At 33.3% G+C, this 22946-nt stretch overlaps 5 protein-coding genes across 9 annotated transcripts; 3 read left to right on the top strand and 2 right to left on the bottom strand.

The window, feature by feature from the left end:
• Positions 1-832: 832 nt before the first annotated feature.
• LOC108974052 (nucleoplasmin-like protein) lies at positions 833-12817 on the bottom strand. The gene is made up of 3 exons (XM_018941652.1): positions 12614-12817; positions 12256-12398; positions 833-1810 (listed from the first exon to the last, which is right to left on the bottom strand). Exons 1-3 carry the CDS (start codon positions 12633-12635, stop codon positions 1511-1513), a joined length of 465 nt encoding a protein of 154 aa, XP_018797197.1. The 5' UTR covers positions 12636-12817; the 3' UTR covers positions 833-1510.
• LOC108974051 (sodium-independent sulfate anion transporter) lies at positions 3818-7516 on the top strand. 2 transcript variants are annotated; one of them, XM_018941651.1, is made up of 9 exons: positions 3818-3987; positions 4721-5023; positions 5167-5388; positions 5904-6019; positions 6085-6388; positions 6459-6761; positions 6834-6979; positions 7038-7211; positions 7272-7516. In XM_018941651.1, the coding sequence occupies exons 1-9, from the start codon at positions 3975-3977 to the stop codon at positions 7488-7490; spliced, it is 1800 nt and encodes a 599-aa protein (XP_018797196.1). In that variant the 5' UTR covers positions 3818-3974; the 3' UTR covers positions 7491-7516. The 2 variants fall into 2 exon arrangements, with proteins under 2 accessions (XP_018797196.1, XP_018797195.1); XM_018941650.1 differs by having other exon boundaries at positions 3946-3961.
• Positions 12818-13286: 469 nt separating the features above from the next.
• Positions 13287-14613, top strand: LOC108974045 (nucleoplasmin-like protein). The gene is made up of 3 exons (XM_018941639.1): positions 13287-13503; positions 13615-13754; positions 13973-14613. The coding sequence occupies exons 1-3, from the start codon at positions 13482-13484 to the stop codon at positions 14267-14269; spliced, it is 459 nt and encodes a 152-aa protein (XP_018797184.1). The 5' UTR covers positions 13287-13481; the 3' UTR covers positions 14270-14613.
• Positions 14614-14765: 152 nt separating this feature from the next.
• On the bottom strand, positions 14766-18592 carry LOC108974044 (ADAM 17-like protease). Of its 2 annotated transcripts, none has more exons than XM_018941637.1 (13): positions 18455-18592; positions 18160-18399; positions 17838-18101; positions 17575-17768; positions 17457-17516; positions 17264-17398; positions 16983-17121; positions 16482-16717; positions 15963-16429; positions 15798-15894; positions 15630-15735; positions 15351-15567; positions 14766-15275 (listed from the first exon to the last, which is right to left on the bottom strand). In XM_018941637.1, exons 1-12 carry the CDS (start codon positions 18531-18533, stop codon positions 15356-15358), a joined length of 2229 nt encoding a protein of 742 aa, XP_018797182.1. In that variant the 5' UTR covers positions 18534-18592; the 3' UTR covers positions 14766-15275; positions 15351-15355. The 2 variants fall into 2 exon arrangements, with proteins under 2 accessions (XP_018797182.1, XP_018797183.1); XM_018941638.1 differs by having other exon boundaries at positions 15408-15567; positions 18455-18591.
• An 814-nt stretch (positions 18593-19406) lies between these two features.
• Positions 19407-22943, top strand: LOC108974038 (cysteine protease ATG4D). 3 transcript variants are annotated; one of them, XM_018941614.1, is made up of 8 exons: positions 19407-19481; positions 19561-19662; positions 19840-20878; positions 20936-21131; positions 21189-21265; positions 21432-21701; positions 21768-21964; positions 22047-22943. In XM_018941614.1, exons 2-8 carry the CDS (start codon positions 19660-19662, stop codon positions 22341-22343), a joined length of 2079 nt encoding a protein of 692 aa, XP_018797159.1. In that variant the 5' UTR covers positions 19407-19481; positions 19561-19659; the 3' UTR covers positions 22344-22943. The 3 variants fall into 3 exon arrangements, with proteins under 3 accessions (XP_018797159.1, XP_018797160.1, XP_018797161.1); XM_018941615.1 differs by having other exon boundaries at positions 19474-19491; XM_018941616.1 differs by lacking the exons at positions 19407-19481; positions 19561-19662 and adding an exon at positions 19739-19785.
• Positions 22944-22946: the final 3 nt, after the last annotated feature.

Raw genomic sequence — 22946 nt, 5'->3', positions numbered from 1 at the left:
AAAATTTGCAGTACAAAAAAGTTAGTGCGTATTTGATGACCAGATTTTCAATTTTTTTAATACTCACAATATGTATAAATTTTTTAAGAAAAAAARGTTCAATAAAATATTACTGAGAAAATTTTATTCAATGATTTCGATATTCACTTTGGTTGTTCTTATTATTTCGAACACGTCTGTACATACCACCATATCCGCCTCTTTCCCCCTCGAAACACCTCATTTCCTCGGCTTATCAATGCATAGTAGTTCGGACAAAATTTAAAATTATTGCATTAACACAAAAAATATTCTTATATGACGTACCTATGAGGAAAATTGTAGATCATGCATATGATATGCTCGTACAACGAGACACATACTATGACATATTTGAAGAGACAACATTCGGCAAATGATTACATTGTTGCTGAAAAATAAAATGTGCGACACAAATAAGAATGAGCGCTTATCAGAATTATTGGGCGTGACAGAGAACAATATGGAAATCATTTTCTCTCTCAATGTAAACCACAACAGATACTTTTAACTTAAAATAAAAACTTGAGCAAACAGTTAGATTTTTAAAAATAGTAAACAAACTTTATTTGTTTTCTTAAGTTTTCCTTTGTTTTTTGTTTTTTTCTTTGCAATATGCATTCCAATTTGGATGCATCATAATTTCTCCACAAATCTCTATCACTTAGATTGGTATGTACAAATTACAATAGTGCATGTAGACTTATCTCCACCCATTGAATGTTAATTTTTAGTTGATTTTAGTATTTAGACCTCAAAAGTTTATGCCTGAACTTTGCGCTCTTTTTCAAGCTTAATGGCTTATACTAATAAACGTTAGACAGTTTTTAGGTGACGTTCTGGCACAGCTACAAAATTGTAATTTGTTATATTATTCTCAGATTGTAGTAGCATACTTTATGCAATACATACACATACATATTCTATGAATGATGATTTATTTAGTTTATATTTATATTCCAGAATATTAGTCTCTACTATAGCTGCAATCAAGATACGTATGCATTATAATATTATTGAATAAGTGAATATGAAATCATTTCTCAATGGTAATTATCAGTGCCTATAGAAAGCATCCCTGCCAAAACGCTGTTTTTTTTTCACAGCGCAAACTGATTTATACTTGGTTTCCAAAACATTTAAAACGCATTAGCGCTGTCTAAAACTATTTGCTGAGAAGTGTTATAAATGAACAAACGAAGAAATTAAATGAGAAACCAGTTCTTAATTTCTTGCAATAGTCACGGCTGAGGTTACCACCTCTAACTGCTTGCCTCAAGGGTTTTGAGGAACTAGTTGTATATAAATATTAAGAAATTACTGAGGTAAGTTGAGTAAAATTATATAAAAACTCATAAAATCACGAAACCTAACTGAGAAACTGAAATAATCTTATATAATTGATGTTTTGTTTTCATCAGTTTAGCTTAAAATCAATAATTAATTTGAAGAATGTATAGGATTTTTGTTTTGTGACTGCTAAAAAACTTGTTTATTTCTTCTTATTTTTAGCATTTTTGCCATCGGAATTATTTTCCACTTTTTGTTTTTTCTTTTGTGGTTGTGTCTCTTCCTCTTCCTCCTCACCAGTTTCCTCGTCAGTTTCTTCGTCCTCGATATCGACAACGTCGTCCTTTATATTCTGGCCCATTATGTAAACAGGTCCATTGCCTTTGATCAATTTAAATGTCAATGATGTTTCGTAAAACTCCACATCGGGATTTACAGCCCGTGTTTCTCCAGCCTTTAACACGGCAATAGGGATCTTTAGAGAATCCTTAACTGTGTGCACCTGAAATGAAAAAATTGAGAAATTGTTAAATATAATATCATACAACTTTTCGACGGCATACACTTCAGATGTACTATATACACATTTCATTCAAATCAGTAAATTTTAAGTTCTTGTCTATTGGTCAACGTCTGGAAAAAAACAGACGGTGCTATAAATTACTGATAGCCTTTTACTTCTACAGCCGCCAATCATTTTATTTATTATGTTTATTGGATTCAAATAAGACTAGCTTTTTTAAAGATAATTTTCCATCAAAAGACATAAACATCACAAAAATGACATATGTCAGCCACTATCTTGCATGTGCTTCTAATCTAGCAGATTTGGTCAATTCAAGACGACTCGTTGTCAAGAAACAAAAATGGTGGGCTGAAATTGGGATTTCAAATGTTTATGTCTATTGATGACTTAGGGAAAAATTAGACGATTCCATAACGTTTGTAACGTTTAGAAAGCAACAAGAATACAGAAGCATACAAAGAATTCTTTCAGAGGTTGGCGAACAAAACACTGTCAGGTATACCAAAACTCCACCAATAATGTCTGATGTAGAGATTCGGGACGAATTAATTTAGCGTAAGGTGTTCATATTATGATAAGAAGGTAACGATATCATAATTTGTATGCTCGCATTTGCAAAGAAATATCTCAACAGGACAATAGGGAAATGAAAGAACATACTTTGGACTGAAGAGAGGAAAATTCTCCCGAATACAGAGTATGACCTTCAATCAGCACGCATATGCATTTATACTACTATCTGCAGAACATAACATGCCGCTGAAATGAAGTTGTATAGTTGTGACTAAAACCAAAACTCGTCCTACCAATTACTAAGTACAGATTTAGACAGAACTTCAAAAATAGCTTTCAACGATAATTTCATATAACTTCTTCTATGCATACCAATTTATTGCTCCACTTAACGTGTAAAATTAAGTTTTACTTAATAAATCCTTTTTACTGCATTTTACATCTGCAATGCAACCAGAGCAAAAACTATTTAAAATTGTTTACATTTGAAAAATACTTAGGTGTTGGTACCCACTAATATTTAATTGCCCCCAGCTGTATATGTTATACATGATCATCGAGCTGAGTCGATTTAGTCCGGTCCGTCTGTATGTGAAATTTCGCACGCGTCCTTTTCTTCCGAATAATCTGCAAGAGCTACTGATGCGATTGTTTTGTTTTGGGATTTATCTAATAATATAATTATATTATTATCTGAAATTATGAAATGTTTAAAAACTGTTGAATTTATCTAGACACTTTTGAAGTAAGCAAGACCAATATTTATTTAATGTTGCGCTCCGATTGAATGCACATTCAATATTTAACACTTATCAGATTGATAAAGCTGTCAATAATTCAAAACGTTATATGTATAAGCGGCATCTAAAAATTTCCCAGAATGACAAATTTAAACGATAACAACTTGATTGGCATCTAAGTGAAAATACGAGCTCCTAACATAAGAACACCTTACTCTAAGAATAGTGTAATTTGCAGAAATATTAATATTAAAGAAATTGAACAAGATGTATTATTAAGATATGTTTTGTTGCAAGACGAAATAAAATTCTCGCTAATCAGGCTTAGACTTAGACAAATATGTACACTTACAATACGTAAACAAATATCACAATCAAATAGAGTTAACTCAATGTTTGTTTGTAATAAGTGAAAGTAAGTCAGTAATCATACAACATTAAGAAGGAATAAAAATTCATACATCCATACACCTGCCAAGCGAACTTATATATTGATGATAACTGAGAGTCAACACTGAAAAACGCGTCGCAGATACTGATTTCCAAACACACGATGAAAGTGTAAGCTAAGTTAGCCTATGGACACAGGCGGGTGGCCTGTATTGGCCGAACTAATGATAAAAAGAAGTGTATATGCACGAAACGTCACATACTATGCCGAACGCTATATTCAAGTTAAGCTACAGGTGGGCCAAGTAAAAACATCAGTCTAAGCAAGGTAACTTTTCATTCCGAATCAGTCGGTGGGCAAAGGTGCAACAATCGGAGCAGCAATAACAGATATACGGATAAAAAGTTTGAAAACGGAAACGCTGTTAATTAAAATAACACTAAAAATAAAAATAAATATAGCCAAAAATGACCGAGCTAAAAGGTGCGAATACAAAATGTGTGAATGTGGTGAGCAGGAAGTAATATTTAGGATACAACAATATGTGAAATGGCCTGAATAGGCAAAATTTCGCAGAATACAGCTTATTGTGTATTGATATTGACAAACAAAATCCATTAAGCGATTACTTTAATGTTAATTGAAAGTTACATAGAAACTTAATGCATGCAGATAAACACTGACAACCTAACACTTCAAAAAAAATTTAGGAAAAAACAAACAGCGTCCGTCGTACAACCAAGTTTTTATTACGTGGAAATCAAATCGAGTTTTAGACAATTACGCTAAAATAGCTTTCATCGATTTCAAAAAAACTCTTAGTTTTGGTGAAAAGATTATAAAACGAATTTCTCCACAAATTTGTGCCATTTTGAAAATAATTAGACATAGTTAAAAAATTAAACAAGTTAAATAATAAGAAAACATTTTTTTATTCTCTCTTTTTTGAAAATTAATGAGAAACCTATAAAAAATGGAAAGTTTGACTTCAGATAGTAAAACACTATATGTGACCTGGTCTACGAAATGGGGGCTAACGTGCGAAAAAAAAAAATTTAAAAAAAGTAATGATAAAAATCTCATCTTCCATCCGAATCAACTAAAAAGTGAAAATTGATTTTTTGGATTTTTTGACACCTAAGCCCCCTTTCCGTAGACCAGGTCACATATACTATGTATAAATGTATGTATTTCCTTTTGCAAATTGTGATAATTTATGTATATTATTCAATGTGTACACAGATGAAGAAATCTACCACGAGAAACTACCAAAAATATATGAAGAAGTTCTGAAATCTGCAAAGAATTGTTGCACAACCGCCACCGCAAAGAAATTTTTCCCCATCATTACCTGGTTACCGAAATACGAACTGAATTTTCTTATACCCGATTTTGTTGCGGGACTAACGGTGGGCTTAACCGCCATACCGCAGGCGATCGTTTATGGCACAATAGCGGGATTAACACCGCAATATGGGTTATATTCAGCTTTCATGGGTTGTTTTGTCTATATATTTTTTGGCACTTGCAAGGATGTGACCATCGGTAAGTGTGAGTTATACACAAATCATATACATAATCTGAGAACTCTCTTAATGTCTCACAATCTTTGCACTAATATTCGTAACCCTACTCAACTCTCTCATTTGAGAATAAATTACACACCAGCGACATCTTTTAATTTTTAGGTCCCACTGCCATTATGTCTGTAATGGTCCAAGCGCACACTCACAATGCTGATTACGCTATATTGGCATGTTTTTTTACCGGTGTCATCACACTTTTAATGGGTGTTTTAAATCTTGGCGTTCTGGTGCAATTTATATCGATACCCGTGACGACAGGATTTACCATGGCCGCAGCAATAACAATTGCTAGTGGACAAATTAATAACTTGTTTGGAATATCCAGTAAGTTTTACTACTGATTGAAGATCGCGTGCTATGTATTAGTATATATATAAGAAAGACGTGTTAGTTGTAGATACTCTATTTATAACTCTAGAACGGCTAAACCGATTTGGCTGAAAATTTGTGGGGAGGTATCTTAGTACAAGGGATCAATGCATAAGCATTTGTTCAAAATTCATGTATGTAAGAATCATTTAAATATTTTATTACCTAAACAAAAATAATAATAACACTATTAACACATGGTTGGATCATAACTAGCTCAGTAATAAGGCTACATTACCGGCCAAAAATGCAGATTAGTTCAATTAGTTCAAGATTACAGGAAATATTTAGCTGAATTAAATTGGATTTAAAAACTTTTATAACAAAAAGTATAAATATTATTGTTGAAAGTTAAGAATAATTCACCCTCTTTTATTATCTCACTGTATTCCTATTGTATTGAATTAATTTTCATAAAAGGAAACAACTAAAACCAAAATAATAAATACAAAACAACTTTTTCAATTTAGGTACGAGCAATGAGTTCATAGAATCGTGGACATATTTCTTTAAACATATAAATACCACGCAACGCAACGATGCTTTACTGGGTATAATTACGTTAATTATGTTGCTAATTATGCGTGTAAGTAAAGGCAACAACCAAAATTATTACTGATCTTAAATTAACGAGTTCTCACGCGTTTTCAGAAAATAAAAGATATTAACAGTTCTTATAAAAGTCTGACTAAATACATATCATTGTCCCGTAATGCGTTGGCTGTTTTTGTTGGCATTATACTCTGTTATTTCCTCAGTAGCGATAACTGGTTGCCGTTTCGTGTAAGCGGGAAAATTGTACCTGGCCTCCCGCCCTTTAAAATACCACCATTTCATACCGAAATCAATGGCACAAAAATTGATTTTGAAGACATGATGGAGGATTTGGGTGCTTCACTGGTTTCTATACCCCTCATTGCTGTGCTCGAGACTATAGCTGTGGCAAAATCTTTTTGTAAGTACTTATTAATATATATTTTTAATTTTTAATTGGTTTTATAATTAATTTGATTCTTCTATTATAGCGATGGGAAAAATTATCGACGCTTCACAAGAAATGATAGCTCTAGGCTTAGCCAATATTTTCAGCAGTTTTTTCTCATCCATTCCTATTTCGGGATCATTTACGCGTACAGCAATAAATAATGCGAGCGGCGTGAAAACAGTCCTTGGTGGCGCAATAACCGGCATATTAGTTGTAATGACCTTGGCTTTTCTCACCAATACATTTTATTTCATACCAAAAGCCACCTTATCTGCTATCATAATAGCTGCTATGATTTTCATGGTGGAGTATGATAGAATTGCTGAAATTTGGCGTTCGAAAAGTATAGTAATTCTATTAAGCAGATATTTTAATCACGAAAAAGACGTATAACATATATATTTGTGTTTTTCAGAAACCGATATGATTCCCTTCCTGGTAACAGCACTTAGTTGTCTTTTCTGGACACTTGAATATGGCATGGTTTGTGGGATAGTCGTGAATATATTATTTATTTTATACAAAAGTGCAAGACCTACAATTATTATCACAGAAGAAAAGGTTTGTTGGGGCATTGTTAAAACAAAAGATGAAAGTCAATATGTTAATTAATTTCCAGCTTCTAAAAAACATTAAGATAGCTATTGTGGATATTCAAGAAAATTTAACCTACTCCTCGGCTGAATATCTAAAATCTAAAGTGGTTAAATATATTTCAAGTCATAGTGAAAAAATTGGCAAAGTTGTAATAAGAGGAGAGGAAATTCACACAATTGACTCTACTGTAGCACTGGTAAAGAAAATTTAAGGTGAAAAATTAATTGCGAATTCAATCATATTCCTCTTTTTATAGAATATTCTAAGCTTAAAACAAGACTTGCTTGCCTTAAACTGTGAACTTTTATGCTGGAATTGGCAAATACCATCCGCTGGCGTCATTTGTCGCTTACACCCTGATGCGCGCAAAATGTTTAAATTCAGTAAAACATTACAGGAAGTCGTATCAACGAATATGCAAGAGAGTACCTTAACATTAGAAACAGATTGTGAAACAATTACGATACCAATATAAGATGTATTTGTTAATGATATTTAATAAAATAAAGTGATATATCTCCGTGTAATGTAGCTTTTTATACTCTTGATAGAGAGATTTGTATGTCTAAATGATCAGGATGAAAATACGAGCTAAAATCCGTCTGTGGAAGCTGTGACATCAGTAAAAAATTTTATATACAGTGGCCCACAGCTTATTTCTTGCAGATTAAATTTATCGGTTTATATTGCCATAAAATGGAAAATAATGGCAATTAAAGAAAAATTTAATGAATATATATTCTACAATGCGTTACTAATACAACAAGCAAAGTAAAGTTCGTGAAAGTACAGTCTTATATCGACAACGGCATGAAATTCAGCTGCATTCTATGAATTTTGCTCACAAAGTGTCGAGTGGAACAAAATTGGAACAAGAAGTACAAAAAATATTAGATAACTCCATGCCAGCTAGGCTAAAAGCTGTACTAAAAGCTGGCAGATGTCATACTAAGCATTAAACAAGTTTTAAATAAATTGTTTAGCTAATTTTTAGTAAAAAGTGTGTACGTTTCTGGTTTTTTGTTTAGAAGTTGTTAATTGATAATTAAAAAATAATAAAAGGAGTGTCTTTTATAAACTACACATTCATATTAACTAGAACTTCGAATTATTTCGATATGTGTTTTTGTTGTCAATATGTAGCATTTTAAATTTCGTAATTTAATGTGCATGAATAAGCTGTGAGTCACTGTATGCCACTCGATGAAACTTGGTAGTCATGATACTTAGCCCCATAACAATTTGGTATTGCAGATGGACTGAATCGATCAATTTGCCACGTGAACAAAACGCAATTAATATTAAATTCATAAAGTGACCTAACTAAGCTCCACAATGATTTACAGACAGTCCTGTACAATTTTTGTATTTAGTACAACGAATTGCATTAGGGGGGCATCTACAGTTTAATATTAACCCCTTGACGTATCAATTAGCGCAACGAAATTCGCTTCGAACTTTCCGCACACAACTTGCACTAAACATGTTACAAATGACTAACACGCTTATTTTACAATTTACAAAAAATAAAATAGTACCATTTAATTTTAATGCGTAACAAAAAATATGGGTAATTACACAACTGATCTGCAGTAGATAATGCACTCAACTGCATTTCTGCCTAGGCTTTCCCTTTCTTTATTGTTTACGCATTAAAATCTTTTAGAAGGACACACGCTATTCTGAAAGATGAGGAAGAGGACATTTTAAAATACCCAATATACAAGTTTAAGGGCGATAACACTAGCTTTTCTTCATGTCCAAAAACAGGAAAAGTCTGTATTAGAAAAGGATACCAAAACAGTATTAATTGTTATATCCGCTAATAGCATCGTACTGAAAGTGGTTAGGTGAAATGTGAGCTTTCTACGCAATTGTTGGTCTTAATAGTTTTTTTTAAATATTATTTACTATATACACATAAGTAAATATAAGCTTTATATTGACATTCATTATTGTAATATATTTTACTGACTTTATTTTTATTTTTAATTTTTTTTTTTTGGTATTGTTTTTTAAGAGAATTGTCGGTATTTATTTATTTTAAATTGTTGTGAGCACTCTTTTGTATATTTAGTTTCCTAAAATTTTGTTACATAAAATTTTTTCACATTGTATGTAAATGTGTACATTGTCTATTTTATTGATTTGCTTTTAATAAATATGCATTATTAATTCCTTGCACTCCGCAAGATTTTAGACGTTGACTATCAGCTACTCAGCGCCACTTTACAGCAGGAACAAACATTTATAAACCATCTTACAACTTATTACAATTTTCGAACTAAGTCACGTCAATATTTTATTGTTTAACACACTCCTCCCCAATATGCAATGCGGGCTGGTTGGTGTTTGTTTGACAATAATATATAATAATAACAAACCAAATTGAGCTCAGCTTTGAAAATCTTTTCGTCCAGATTTAGACTTGTTTATTTATAAAGTGGTTCCGACAAGTACTCGGACCCTCAATTTCTGTATATATGTATCTCTTTGTAATTTTGTAATTTTACGATATTTTGATGTTATTCATGTGCTATTTTAGGAGAAACATGCATGTCTCAAAAAGTTTCTCCGAAATAACTCAATTGGTTCGTAATTACTAATAAACTTGGATTCCCCCTGAGAGGAAAGTGCAAAGGATTCCTTCACGTTAAGTGTCCAGTTAATGAACCAATTCTCATTGTTTAAAAAAAACTCTTCCGTCTTTTCACTGTCACATTTACTCTATCAGGTATTAAAAATATTTCGATTTCTATGAGGAAACAGCTATGTAAAACCTAGTTTTCGAACAATTTGTTGGTATGATAGGCCGGAATTTCGATTCGATATGTGTAAAAAAATAAAAAAAAATGAAAAAACTGCTTTAATGGAAACGTTTATATTGTAACACACAATTAAGATTAGAATTTACAATAGCATCACCCTATTTCCGGGTTAAGATGGGTATTTACGGATTGAGGTCCTCGAGATTAAGAAAATATATATGTACATATATATATAGTTGCAGTTGACTTATGGTTTTTGAGATATTTGCATTTAAAGTTCAAAAATTCAACTACTTAAAATACGTGTTTTTTTACACTAATATTTTTAACTTTTATATCAACTAACACGTTCCTATTTCAAAAATAACTTTAATTATACCCTCCATACAAAATTCATTGTGTGACGATTAATGTAAAATCTTTCAGAACTTTCATTACCTTGATAAATCCCGGTGTTTGCCCGAAGGCCGCCAACACAAAAAGAAGTTCAACGCGAAAATACTGAAAACTTCCAGGTGTCGGTCCAACCAGGATTATTTTTTTGAAGGGTGGCCGAAGGTCGCCAAGGTAGAAAGGAATTCTATGCGAAAAACTAATAATGTGTTGTTTATTTCCTCATTAGGGTATTATTTGTTTTCTTTATTTTTTTGGTTCTTTTGTAAATATGTACGTTAACCTATTATTAGTTAGGTTGCAACCCTTTTGTTATTGTGTGAGCAAAAAGAATTGAACAAAATTTAAATATTGAACATTAGTTATTTTTGCACTATTTAAAATAAAATAAAAGGGGAGAAACGAATAAGTGAAGTATTAGTGGATATAAAAGTTAAAAATATAAGTGTAAAATTCATTACAAATAGGAGAAATACGCATTTTAAATAGTTGAATTTTTGAACTTTAAATGCAAATAACTCATAAAAAAAAATTGTAAGGAAGGCCTAAGTTCGGGTGTCACCAAACATTTTATACCCTCGCATGACAAGTTTCATCAAGATATCTCAATTTTTACTCAAGTTACAGGTTGCACGGACGGATAGCAGACATCAGGATTTCAACTCTACTCGTCACCCTGATCACTTTGGTATATGTAACCATATATGTACATATCTGACGATATATACCGTTGTTAACAACTTTATTGCGAGAGTATAAAAATGACGCCCTCTGAATTACATGAAAATATCTGAGAGATTTACCGATATTTTCGGTAAAAAATTAGGTTAGATTAGGTTAGGCACTGAGTTCTTCGTGTTCGATATGAGGGACCTTGAAAAGTTATAGTCCGATCACGACAATGTTTCCACAAGGGATACCTCAGCTCAAATACCGTATTTGTGTAAAGTTTTATTCCGCTTTCATCATCATTGGTTGCTAATGTATATATAATACAGAGAAGGCAATATTATATTATTGCAATAGCGTTGTAGTAGAAGAAGGCGTGGTTGTAAACCGATTTTACTAATATATTCAGGGTGTTAAGAAAATATTATATACCGAATTTCATCGAAATCGGTCGAGTAGTTCCTGAGATTTTTTTTTGGTCCATAAGTGGGCGACGCCACGCCCATTTTCAATTAAAAAAAAAAAAAAACTGGGTGCAGCTTCCGTCTGCCATTTCTTTCATAAAATTTAGTGTTTCTGACGTATTTTGTTAGTCGGTCAACGCACTTTTAGTGATTTTCAACTTAAGCTTTGTATGGGAGGTTGGCGTGGTTATTATCCGATTTCTTCAGTTTTTGAACCGTATATGGAAATGCCTGAAAGAAACGACTCTATAGAGTTTGGTTGACATAGCTATTGTAGTTTCCGAGATATGTAGTAGGCGGCGGGGGCACACGCCCACTTTTCCAAAAAAAAAAATACGTCCAAATATGCCCCTCCCTAGTGCGATCCTTTGTGCCAAATTTCACTTTAATATCTTTATTTATGGCTTAGTTATGACACTTTTTAAGTTTTCGGTTTTCGCCATTTTGTGGGCGTGGCAGTGGGCCGATTTTGCCCATTTTCGAACTTAATCTTATTATGAAGCCGAGAAAATCTTGTACCAATTTTCATCATGATATCTCAATTTTTATCCAAGACAGACATCTGGATTTCAACTCCTTTCGTCACCCTGATCACTTTGGTATATATAACCCTATATCTGACTCTCTTAGTTTTAGAACTTACAAACAACCGTTACGTGAAGAAAACTATAATACTCTCCTTAGCAACTTTGTTACGAGAGTATAACAAGTCAACGGCAACTATATGTACATATATTTCCGCACATACCCATTTTAACCACAATATCGGGGGATGCTATTCTAAGATTTACCCATTAGATCACACTTAAAAGGGCTTTATAATCACAGTAGCTCATAAAATTAATAATACAGGTATACATACACACGTGATGCGTTTCAAAATGTATACCTACTATGTAACAACCTTTTAATTAAACCATTAATATGTTATACATATTTCGCTTACCTCCACAACGTTAAATTCGTCTTCTTTCGCTTCAGCGCCCAACAAAATCTGTTTGATGATGAGCCTTTGTCCGCGGGGAAAATCCTCATCATTGGAAAGCACATCCCATGGCACTGAACTATCCTGGCCAGTGAGTGTGACACCTAACGATAAAAATAAATAAAAATTTAACACGAATTCTCTAAATTATTCAAGTCGATAGATTTGTATGCCAAACTATTCTTGGAGATTCTAATCACAACCGGTAACCAAGAGCAGACGGCGCCATTTTTAGGCTTGTTAAACTGTATTGCCAATGCAAAAATTCTTAAAATAGTCCCTGCAAGCTATTTAACCGAATGCAATAATTTATATTTACCATAAAACGATTCCTCCGACATTGTGATTGCTTAGATAAGTTTTGATTTTTTAGTTAAGAAATACACGCTAAGAATTTGCACAGAAAACCCGAACAGCAATTGTGTAAATCGAACAAACGAGCGAATGAACAAACGAACGAACTAGCAAAAAGGAAATGATTCTCTGGTCCAAATCAAGCCGGCAAGACGGGAAAGGAAGATTGCGAAAAGATGCCGTCAACTTATATTTGCTTTAACTCGACTATTCGCAAAATGATTCCTGAAATAAACGTCAAAAACAAACCGCTTCAGAGTGTTGCCACATGAACTCATTGAAATCTCTTAAATACCAAACTGTTTATGATTAAATGATGATAATTTTACTAGTGATACATATAGGTTCAGCATTATAAGTAAGCTGTTATTTATAAAAAAAACTAAGATCTATTCTGAAATTTGATAAGAAATGTTTTCATATCACAAACATATTGAGACGTTGATTACCTATTATTTAAACACTCTTGAAAATCGTATACGATATATACAATTTATACTATTTTTGAGGATAAAAATGAATAACGCCGACAGATACGTATCAAAGCCAACTTGAATCAACAAATTTACCATTGGCAGCACTACAATAAAGTTGTTTTCTTTGACGCCATTTTTATTCATGCTTGCTTCGTGACAATTTTCGATTCTTGGTTGTCATATTTCACATTTCAGTCTTGCACTTTAAAAGATTTGATATTCATTTATATTTGCCGCTTTCTTTGAATACATCTTCGTGTGTGTTGGTTCTGGTGGTTGGCACGTGTAGTGTTTGACTAAAAATTAGTAAAAAGTACAAAGAATCTGACATTGAAAACTATTTAATCTCTACTGAAAATGGAGCGAGAGGAATTCTATGGTAACCATTTAAATTTTGTATCCTGAACATAAATAAAAAATATTTCATAGGCAGGTTGCTTTCTTAATTTAGAACTTATTTATAAAGGTATGGTATATACTTTTGTTTCAGGAGTGACGCTTAGCGAAAAGGAACCTTTGGCGCAATATGAAATGGAAGAGCCAACTACTACCGCCGAAGACCAAAAATTGGTAATCAAGCAGATTTGCCTTGGTGCTGAAGCTAAAAACGGTGAATTCAATGTAGTACAGGTGAGTGTCTGTTTAACGAATACAGGTGTAAGTAATGAGGAAAACGTGTCGTTTTTAACTCGTTTATTTTTGTTCCAAAAAAGCTATTTATTTTTACCGAGGGAGAATGTTTTGCTTAGTACAGTTTTATTTTTTTTATTCACAATGATTGAATGAGAGTATGCATTCTTTGAACATACATATTTATATAAACAAAAAACCCAAAAAAATATTTTCAGGTGGAAACAAGAATTAATCAAAAAGAGACATTAAAAATACCAATTGCGGTACTTAAAGCTGGAGAAACGCGCGCTTTACGTCCCAATGTAGAGTTCTTGAATACTTCAGTGACATTCAAGCTAATTCAGGGGACAGGGCCCGTTCATATGTACGGTCAAAATTTATACGGTCAAAACTCTGTTGAGTATGGTGAAACCCCTTGGTCTGAAAATGAAGAAATGGATGATGAGGATGATGATGAATACGATGAAGAAGCGTCACCGCCACCACAAACAAATGGAAATAAAAGAAAATGAATGTAAATTATATTCAGCAAGAAGAAATTATTGGTTATACCCAAGTTAAGTTTATTACATAAAAGGATTGTAATAGAAATCATATTTTTGTACATTTAAAATAAGAATATTGACCGTATGTCGACAGTTTGCTACCTTTAAAATAATTGAAAGGAAAATGTATTATTGTACTATGGAATGATGATTAAAATTAATTGCTAATACAATAAGGAAACAAATTTTAACTACGAAAGTAATTTTTATATTAGAAAAAGTAATTTCAATTTTACTGTACAACTTCCATTTATTTTCTTATATAGTAATAATATTAACTCTATTAATAAGACTTTTCCAAACGAAAACCATCTACTTTGTTTTCATTTAATAATCACTATTAACTATTTTCATGTGTTGGAGACAAATTTTTCATTCATCGTTTGTTACCAACTCCTAACTAAGTTAAATAAAATATTAAACTACGAAAGTAATGATATATCAATTAAAAAAAGACGTTGAGTCTAAAAGAAATACATTTTCATTATTGTTGAACATGATTTACAAAATTTGATTGTGTGTATACATACAGCGTATGGGTATGTACAATTACATGTGTATTTACAAAACGCATCCTTGACTAAAAGTGTTTATACTCAAGCGTTTTCACTCCATGATTTTACGGCAGGATTGTAAAAGTTAAGGCAATTTTGCTACCGTTTCTTGATTATTATTTCGAGAGGATATTATAGAATTTAAATAAATTTTAAACAACCAATTTGACCAAAGATTAGACATGATAGTATAAACAGTATTGAACATATGGTACAATGTTAGCCAGAGTCGAAATACTTTCAGTCACGGCTGCATAAATATACATATGATTTTGGCATGTACATATTTGAAAAAGCTGTGTGCGTTTCATCTGATCCTCTGTATATAAATTAAGTAATTCGTATGCACCCGTTTATCCGCTTCATTTTATTGTAACACTTGTTACATTCGCGATACAGATATTTTTTGACGCGGAACTCTGTAATTGATAATAAATCAAATTTTCATATTGGACGTTAGTGTCTTAAAAAGGAAAAAGTAAGAATTTATATACATGTGTTAATTGCTTTCGCATGCTGACCGGGGTGCACCCGCGCGCGCGCACACGCACCTGATGTGTATAACTCGTCGGCGATCGCTGGGATGAATTAAATCAAGTTTACTACTCCATTCCAACTGTTTCATTTCGTGGCGTAGTTTTTTACGGTCAAAGTATGAAATTACACAACTGACTGGAATCCAAAATATTGAAGTGATAACTACGACGGCCACTGAGAATATAAATAATAATGAATAAAATAGAAAAGGTTTTTAAATTCAGCATTATACTTACTGACAATATTGTCTTTTAAAAAACGTAAAACGCGATTGATATTTATCTCTTCGATGATATCCCAAAAACGTTCTACAACATCTTGAATAGTTTTTTCACACACACCCTTAGAGTAAAAAACCCATAGAAGCGTTTTGGTCAAAAGAATAATAATTTTTTCGCATTTACCTTGTTGCAGAATCCTTGTATACAAGGCGTACCATCGGGTAACATATCGGCGGGCTCCACTGGAAAACAGGTTTCGTTTATGCTCATACGGCAGCAACTGCGAGTGTATGGAACAAAATATTAGAAATAAAAAAATCAACATATTTGTTTAATTTATAAAATTACCGTTTGCAAGCATCTTGTATGATGTCGCACATACAGCTCTGCAAACCTTGAGTCTCACAAAATGGTATGCATTTACCGTTTCTGCATTGCCCTCGTTCTTGGCATATTGTTCCGTCAGCCATTGGCGGAGATTTCGGACATTCGGCATGAGTACCCGAACAGCGAGCCTCCTGCTCACAAGTAGCATACTGGGCGTCCCGACAGTTCATTCCTGCCGGCATGAATTGGCAGTTTTGGCAGCAAGGCGAATTTTTATCGCTACACACTGCTCCCTGGTTTCGACGCAATTTGCAGTTCTTATCACAGCAAGCGTCATTGTCTTCGGTACCGAGCAAACCCGCGTCGCACTGTTCATCGCCTTCAACCCGCAAATTACCGCAGAATGATTCTTCGGGTTCCGAGAAACATCGTCCCGACTTTGCTTGCAAAACTTTGCGTATCGAACGTAGAGAGCACGGTGAGAATTTCTGTATATATATAATTTTATATATGTTCAATTCTGTTACTAAAAGAGTTTACCTTATTATTAACATCATATCCGCTGACAGAATATGTATACATTAGAAAACTTCCACCCTGTGAGGCACTTGGTGAGCATTCTGGTATATCTGGGTCGTGCTCAGACCCCCAATTATGACCAAACTCATGTGCCGTCACTAAATCGGCTTCACGCGTTATAACTCGCTGTCCATAATGATTTCGGGAGCTACTTAGTCCCGAGTTCAAATACAGGGTGTAGCCATTTTTGAAATACTCTATTAAGTAACATATACAAAAAATTTTAAAGTAAAAAAACATATTAAAATGTAAAAATATAGTCTTTGAACCGAACGGGAGAATGTAAAACTAAAAGAAGTAAGCATATTAAAAAGTATATGTGGAAAAAAAATAATGGGATAGCAAATAACAATGTCTATAAGTTTAAACACAAATTATGTACATCGGCATATATTAAAATAGAGGAACAAAATAATGCTTTCAACTGATATTTTAAAACTCGCTTATTTTCATTTTAGTAACCTGGTGTACAAATTCCACCCACGGAATTACGGCGAGGAGAACCCACATATGCCAAGCCCAGAATACCGCCTTCAAATTTTAGATCAGTAAAAAGATGTGCTAAACAAAAATCTTTATGGCTATATTCCCTTGAAAACACCTACACCAAATACAAATATAATAATATTAGGAGATGAGAAGAAAAAGCAGAGAGAGCATAAATGTACAATGGATGGTTGATAACCTCAATAAGGCCTAAAGTTAGCCAAAACTTGCAAAGTAAAATTTTTCACCATATTTACCTCCAGTAGGTTGCGCACATCCCACTTTTCACGAATCATATTGTAATGAGCTTCTCCGCCTCGCAGCCGCGTGGGTTCAGAATGCACAACTATTTTCTTTATCACAAACCCCATACCTTTAAAGCCTTCCTGATCCTTAAAAAAATATATTATTTAAGAGTGAGCAACTACGTTCAGACATTTGTTTACTTACAGTTCGATCCTGCCACACAGTATCGTTGTATATTTTGTGGACCCGATCTATCAGACTTATCTATAAGAATTTTATATGTATTTATTTTATTAAAGTTTTAGATTTTCACTATCTGTACCAAGTAATTTATTGTTGTTTTGGTATTCCCTCCTCCCATCTCTTGAAAAAAACGATAATCGGCCACAAGCAAAAGTGGGCAACGAGTTTTTGTAGGAGTGTATTCATACTGATCCGCCTGTCGCTTTTTACGAGATTTCGTAACATCATTCTCATGATGTAGATAACCATCCATATTATCATCGGTTTCCAATTCTGTGGATGATATATATATATATATATATATATATTTATTACAAATTACGATGTTATTTCAATATTTACCTAAACCTTCTTTAATATATCCACAAGGCATTTGCCCACCATGAGGACCATTCCCGTGCTTATTCCAATTTAACTTCACATCAGAAATTCTATACGCTACCATCGTGTTCTCTGCCGAACGTGGCAAGTGTCTCCAAGATGGCTCAATGTGATATGTTTCGTCCGGCAGATGTATGGACATTGTCATTAAGCCATTATCTATGTGCGCTCTTACGGATGAATCTAATTCACCAAATACTCGCCCGGTAAAAAAGCTATCGTGATCTGCATTAAAATAATAGAAGTAGATTACGAAGGCTTGTGATTATAAAGGTGCGTGTACCTAAATGCACCACTGTCTCATTACCGTCGCCGTCTACGTTATATGCTTTAAATTTGCTGTGTAATACCTCACGGTGTGGGTGTAGAATAAGTCGAAAATTTTTACCCAAAGTCTTGAACTCTACCTCCTTGATCACGTTATAGGGGTGTGAGCTCTGTTTAATTCCGCGCTTAACAATTTTGTGTCTACAGTCTTCACTGCGAAGTACTTCATAGTGTCGCAAAGTTCTATGTAGTGTTGCTGTGGAATTATTCCATTACTAATTTGTATTTTATTTTATTCATACATTACTTACATGCATTCTGAAGAAAAATTATTAATAAAATTACCAATAAAGCACAATTTCCATGAAAACCTCTAAAAATTGTTGTCATTTTCACTAATTTTCGCACAATATTGATTTTTTGTCCCTTCTGTTTTTCATTGCCACCTTATACCTAAAGATTAAAAGCATATTAAATTAAAACAGAAGAGTGGCAACCTTACTTTCACCTAAATTTGTTGTTGTGAAATATGTAACCATGCGCTCAGTTGTTGAAAAGCGACGTCAATTCTTCGATTGTAAACAAAACATATTGAATGCAAAACGGCAGAAGAAGTAAAGGGCGTATAAAAAAGACCTTAGTATAAATGTCAAACAAAACAATACCAGCTGAGACAGGAACAGAATTTGCTGTAGAAAAGAATAATGCAGTGTACAATTTTCGTACTTTGAAAATAATATTTATGCAAATCAATACACAACCATACAATTATATATAGTTCGATATCGCTAAGTTTGAGTATAGAGTCGAAGAAATAAATAGTCAAATTAAATTTTTCGTATAAGACACATGACAGATAATAAAAAATTCTAATAAATATGTCAGGAGTTCGCCTTGTGGAGAATATCATTATAAAAGCAACACTTTAAAAATTATAATACGGTTCTTAAAGTTTTTCGCTTTTTTATTATCATTTAAATACCTTAAATAAATTGGAAAATGGTACCTTATTAATAATACTTTGGAAAAACTGACTCGCAGTAGAAAAGTTTTATATTATGCAACTTACTATATCTATTGACATTTCAACAGATTTTGGAGGTTTTCAAACAACAACTCAATTAGTTTCTCTAGAGAAATAAAACTCAAATCGGGCAAAGTTGAAAAATTCGAGATACTTAATTTAGTAAATAAAATTTTGTTTACAAGATTTTCGAAAATATGCACTGTATTAGGAGAATAGAAAAAATGAGAGGTAATGTGTTCTCACTTTAAATTGTACTCAAATTCTTTGGCTAACGTTCTCCATTCGCATAAGCATTAGCAAATCAATTTTGGGTAAGAATTGGTAAAAACTGCTAATTAATATTAATAGTATTCTTAACACATAAATATCTTATCTTAAATATCGGGGTAGGCGTCAACAACAAAATATATTATCATACCGATTGGGTAATCGCGCAGTAGAGACGAAACAGGCCAGGTACTCTTCATTAATGATAAGTAGGACCGACAAATGGTAAGTGCATATGTGAATTACTTCATATCTGTGTATAATTGATGAGTTCTAATTAACAAGTGTCTTTGGGACCTTAAGTTAGTCAGCTATTAGTCATAACAATTTGAGAATTTTTCGTTATCGGTGTAGTAAATATTTTTATGTACTAAACAATATAACGATATTGTTCATTTACAGATGAGTTACGATGGATTATTATCACTGTCGCAGTTGACAGATGAGAAGTTAAGTCTTATTCAAGGGAGTACGACTCCACCGCCGCCAAATGCGAGTAAATCAAGTGACAAAACTGCTGCATCCAAAGGGGCGGACAGGGTAGTAGTACCCGCACTTGTCGACGTTACAGTTGAAGAAGAAGAGCAAGCTGCGACAATACAAACCATTCAGTTGCCTTCAGTCAGTAGTGAGAGTAACAATGCAACTTTTATAGGAAATTTGAGTGCATCGACCGCAACAGCCACTGAAACAACAGCGCCTTTTAACACATCAACGGACGTATTAAACGGGGATATATCAACACCGCAACGTAAAATTTCTGCGTCATCACGATTTATGAATGCGTTCCAGCAATTATATTCGAGCGCAACTACTGCAAACACATCGACTGACGGAGACGAGATCGATATTGCGAATTCTACAAACGGAATGCCTGCAGTCAGTCGCACACCCCATAAGGGTATGGAATCAAAACTTTTGTCAATGTGGCATAACGTCAAATATGGTTGGAGCGGAAAAATCAAACCAAATTTTTCTAAAGAGCAGCCAGTGTGGCTTCTGGGGCGATGTTATCACCGCAAATATACTCCACCATCATCCATGGAAAGCTCTACTGAACTCACTACAAACTCCGGTGGCGTAATTTCAACTTCAATAAATAGCAGCTCCTACGAAACGCCAGAACAATGTATGGGTGATAGCCATGCTGTCCCGGTCAGCAATATTTATCCGCCACTCAATGCTCACCAAGTAGATGAAATAGTAATTCCACAAGAATTAGGTATGGATGCGGTAGAGAATCAAGTAGCCGACCATCCATGGGAGGAGGGTATTGAGGGGTTCCGTCGTGATTTTTATAGTCGCATTTGGATGACTTACCGCAGGGAATTCCCGACAATGAATGGTTCTAGTTACACATCTGATTGCGGCTGGGGTTGCATGCTGCGCAGCGGACAAATGTTGCTGGCACAAGGGCTTGTTTGCCATTTCTTAGGCAGAAGTAAGCAAAAAATTGTTTCGAAACAATAACTCAACTCAATATAATTGTATTTTTAAGGTTGGCGTTACGATGCAGAAACGCAGTTACATTCTACTTTTGAAGACAATATGCATAAAAAAATTATTAAGTGGTTTGGCGATAGTTCTTCAAAGAGCAGTCCTTTCTCGATACATGCTCTGGTTAGCTTGGGTGAAGAAATGGGCAAAAGGCCAGGCGATTGGTACGGTCCAGCATCTGTTTCATATCTTCTAAAGTAAATGGTGACGTTTGAAGCAAAATTATGTTTATAATGCGTTATAATAATTTGCAGACAAGCACTGAAAATGGCGGCACAAGAAAATGCTGACTTCGATAATATAACAATTTATGTAGCTAAGGATTGTACCAGTGAGTTATTGTTCATATAAGATATTAAAAATAGTTTTTGATTACACTTTTAAGACGAAGTCATAAACATATAAATAAGGGATCAAAAGAAAGCATAATTGTAAAAAGCCTTTTAGTTAAAAATGTAATAATACTAACTGAAAATTTAATGCATTCTTACTTATAGTTTATATGCAAGATGTGGAAAAAGAATGTCGAATACGAGAGCCGTCTCCTCAAAAGCATGTTCCCTGGCAAACAACACGGCGTACTGAATTGCCAAAATCACTAAAACAACAATGGAAATCGTTAATTCTGTTAATACCACTTCGTTTGGGATCGGAAAAACTTAATCCCGTTTACGCGCATTGCTTGAAACTATTACTGAGTACAGAATATTGCATTGGTATTATAGGCGGCAGGCCAAAACATTCATTATATTTCGTTGGGTTCCAAGGTAATATTATATTATCACATTAATAGAGGGAGGGTATTTGTATTCTTAGTTGTTTATAATTTTTAGAAGATAAACTTATACATTTGGATCCTCATTATTGCCAAGAAATGGTCGATGTTAATCAGGATAATTTCTCATTACAATCCTTTCATTGTAAATCACCTCGAAAATTGAAGACTTCTAAAATGGATCCAAGTTGTTGTATCGGTTTTTACTGTGCTACGAAAATTGATTTTGATAATTTTGTGGAAAGTGTACAGTTAGTAAGTTCAGTTTGTTTGCTTAATTTATGATTTTACTACATTGTTATGCAAACTTTATTTTCTCTAACATATAATTTTTAAGTATCTACATCCGATGCGTTGCACCACCGGATTAATGGATAAACTTACATCTTCATCACATACTGGTGGACACGGTGAAGGTGCTCAATATTCTGAAATCAACTATCCACTTTTTACATTTTCACGCGGACAGTGTCCTGAGGAAGAATGGTACACAATCAATGATTCCCCTTACAAACCATTGCAGCAACAAGTGACTCAAATGAAGCAGGAGTTCGATCTACAAACGAATAGCATGTCATATATTAATGCGCCAGACGATGATGACGAGGAAACTGAAGAATTTGTATTACTCTAAATTGTTTAAGTGAAATCCATACTAATTCATCATATTAATGCATCCTTTCATTCATTTTAATTTATAAGTCAAGCGCCTGCATAATGTGATTGTACAAAAATGTTAAACTCTCACTATTTATTCAGAACTAACTACATATACTATTATCTAAAGCAAAGAATAGTGTCCTCTCATTTGCATCAGTTGGATCCATCCTAAAATAGTACATCCCAAACGTATCTCAAACATATAGACTTACTTAATCTTTGCATATTTAGTAACTCCTTTTGGATAAATATTTTATACATAGTTACAGTGTTACCTGTCTGCGCATTTTAAATGAAACTCATTTCATTTCACTAACTTTATTTCCATTCAAATTGTAGATTAAAATGATTGCCAAGAAGTTTGCCAAACAATAAATTGAAATTGCATATATACTCAGTATTATGAGGTAATGCTTGAGATGAAAGTTTTGTGCATTAATATTAACTTCTTGTTAATGACAGTTGTGATTCAAATATTTATTACATTTTTTTTTATATGGTGTGTAGTACTTCGATGAACGTAAAATATAATTCCACGTTTGTTGTATTTATTTTTGTCCATTTTTAATAAGCGTTG

This window comes from Bactrocera latifrons, unplaced genomic scaffold (assembly GCF_001853355.1).
Source record: "Bactrocera latifrons isolate USDA-ARS-PBARC rearing strain unplaced genomic scaffold, ASM185335v1 scaffold_52, whole genome shotgun sequence".
NCBI lineage: Eukaryota > Metazoa > Arthropoda > Insecta > Diptera > Tephritidae > Bactrocera > Bactrocera latifrons.
This window is presented reverse-complemented; position numbering and strand designations above follow the sequence as displayed.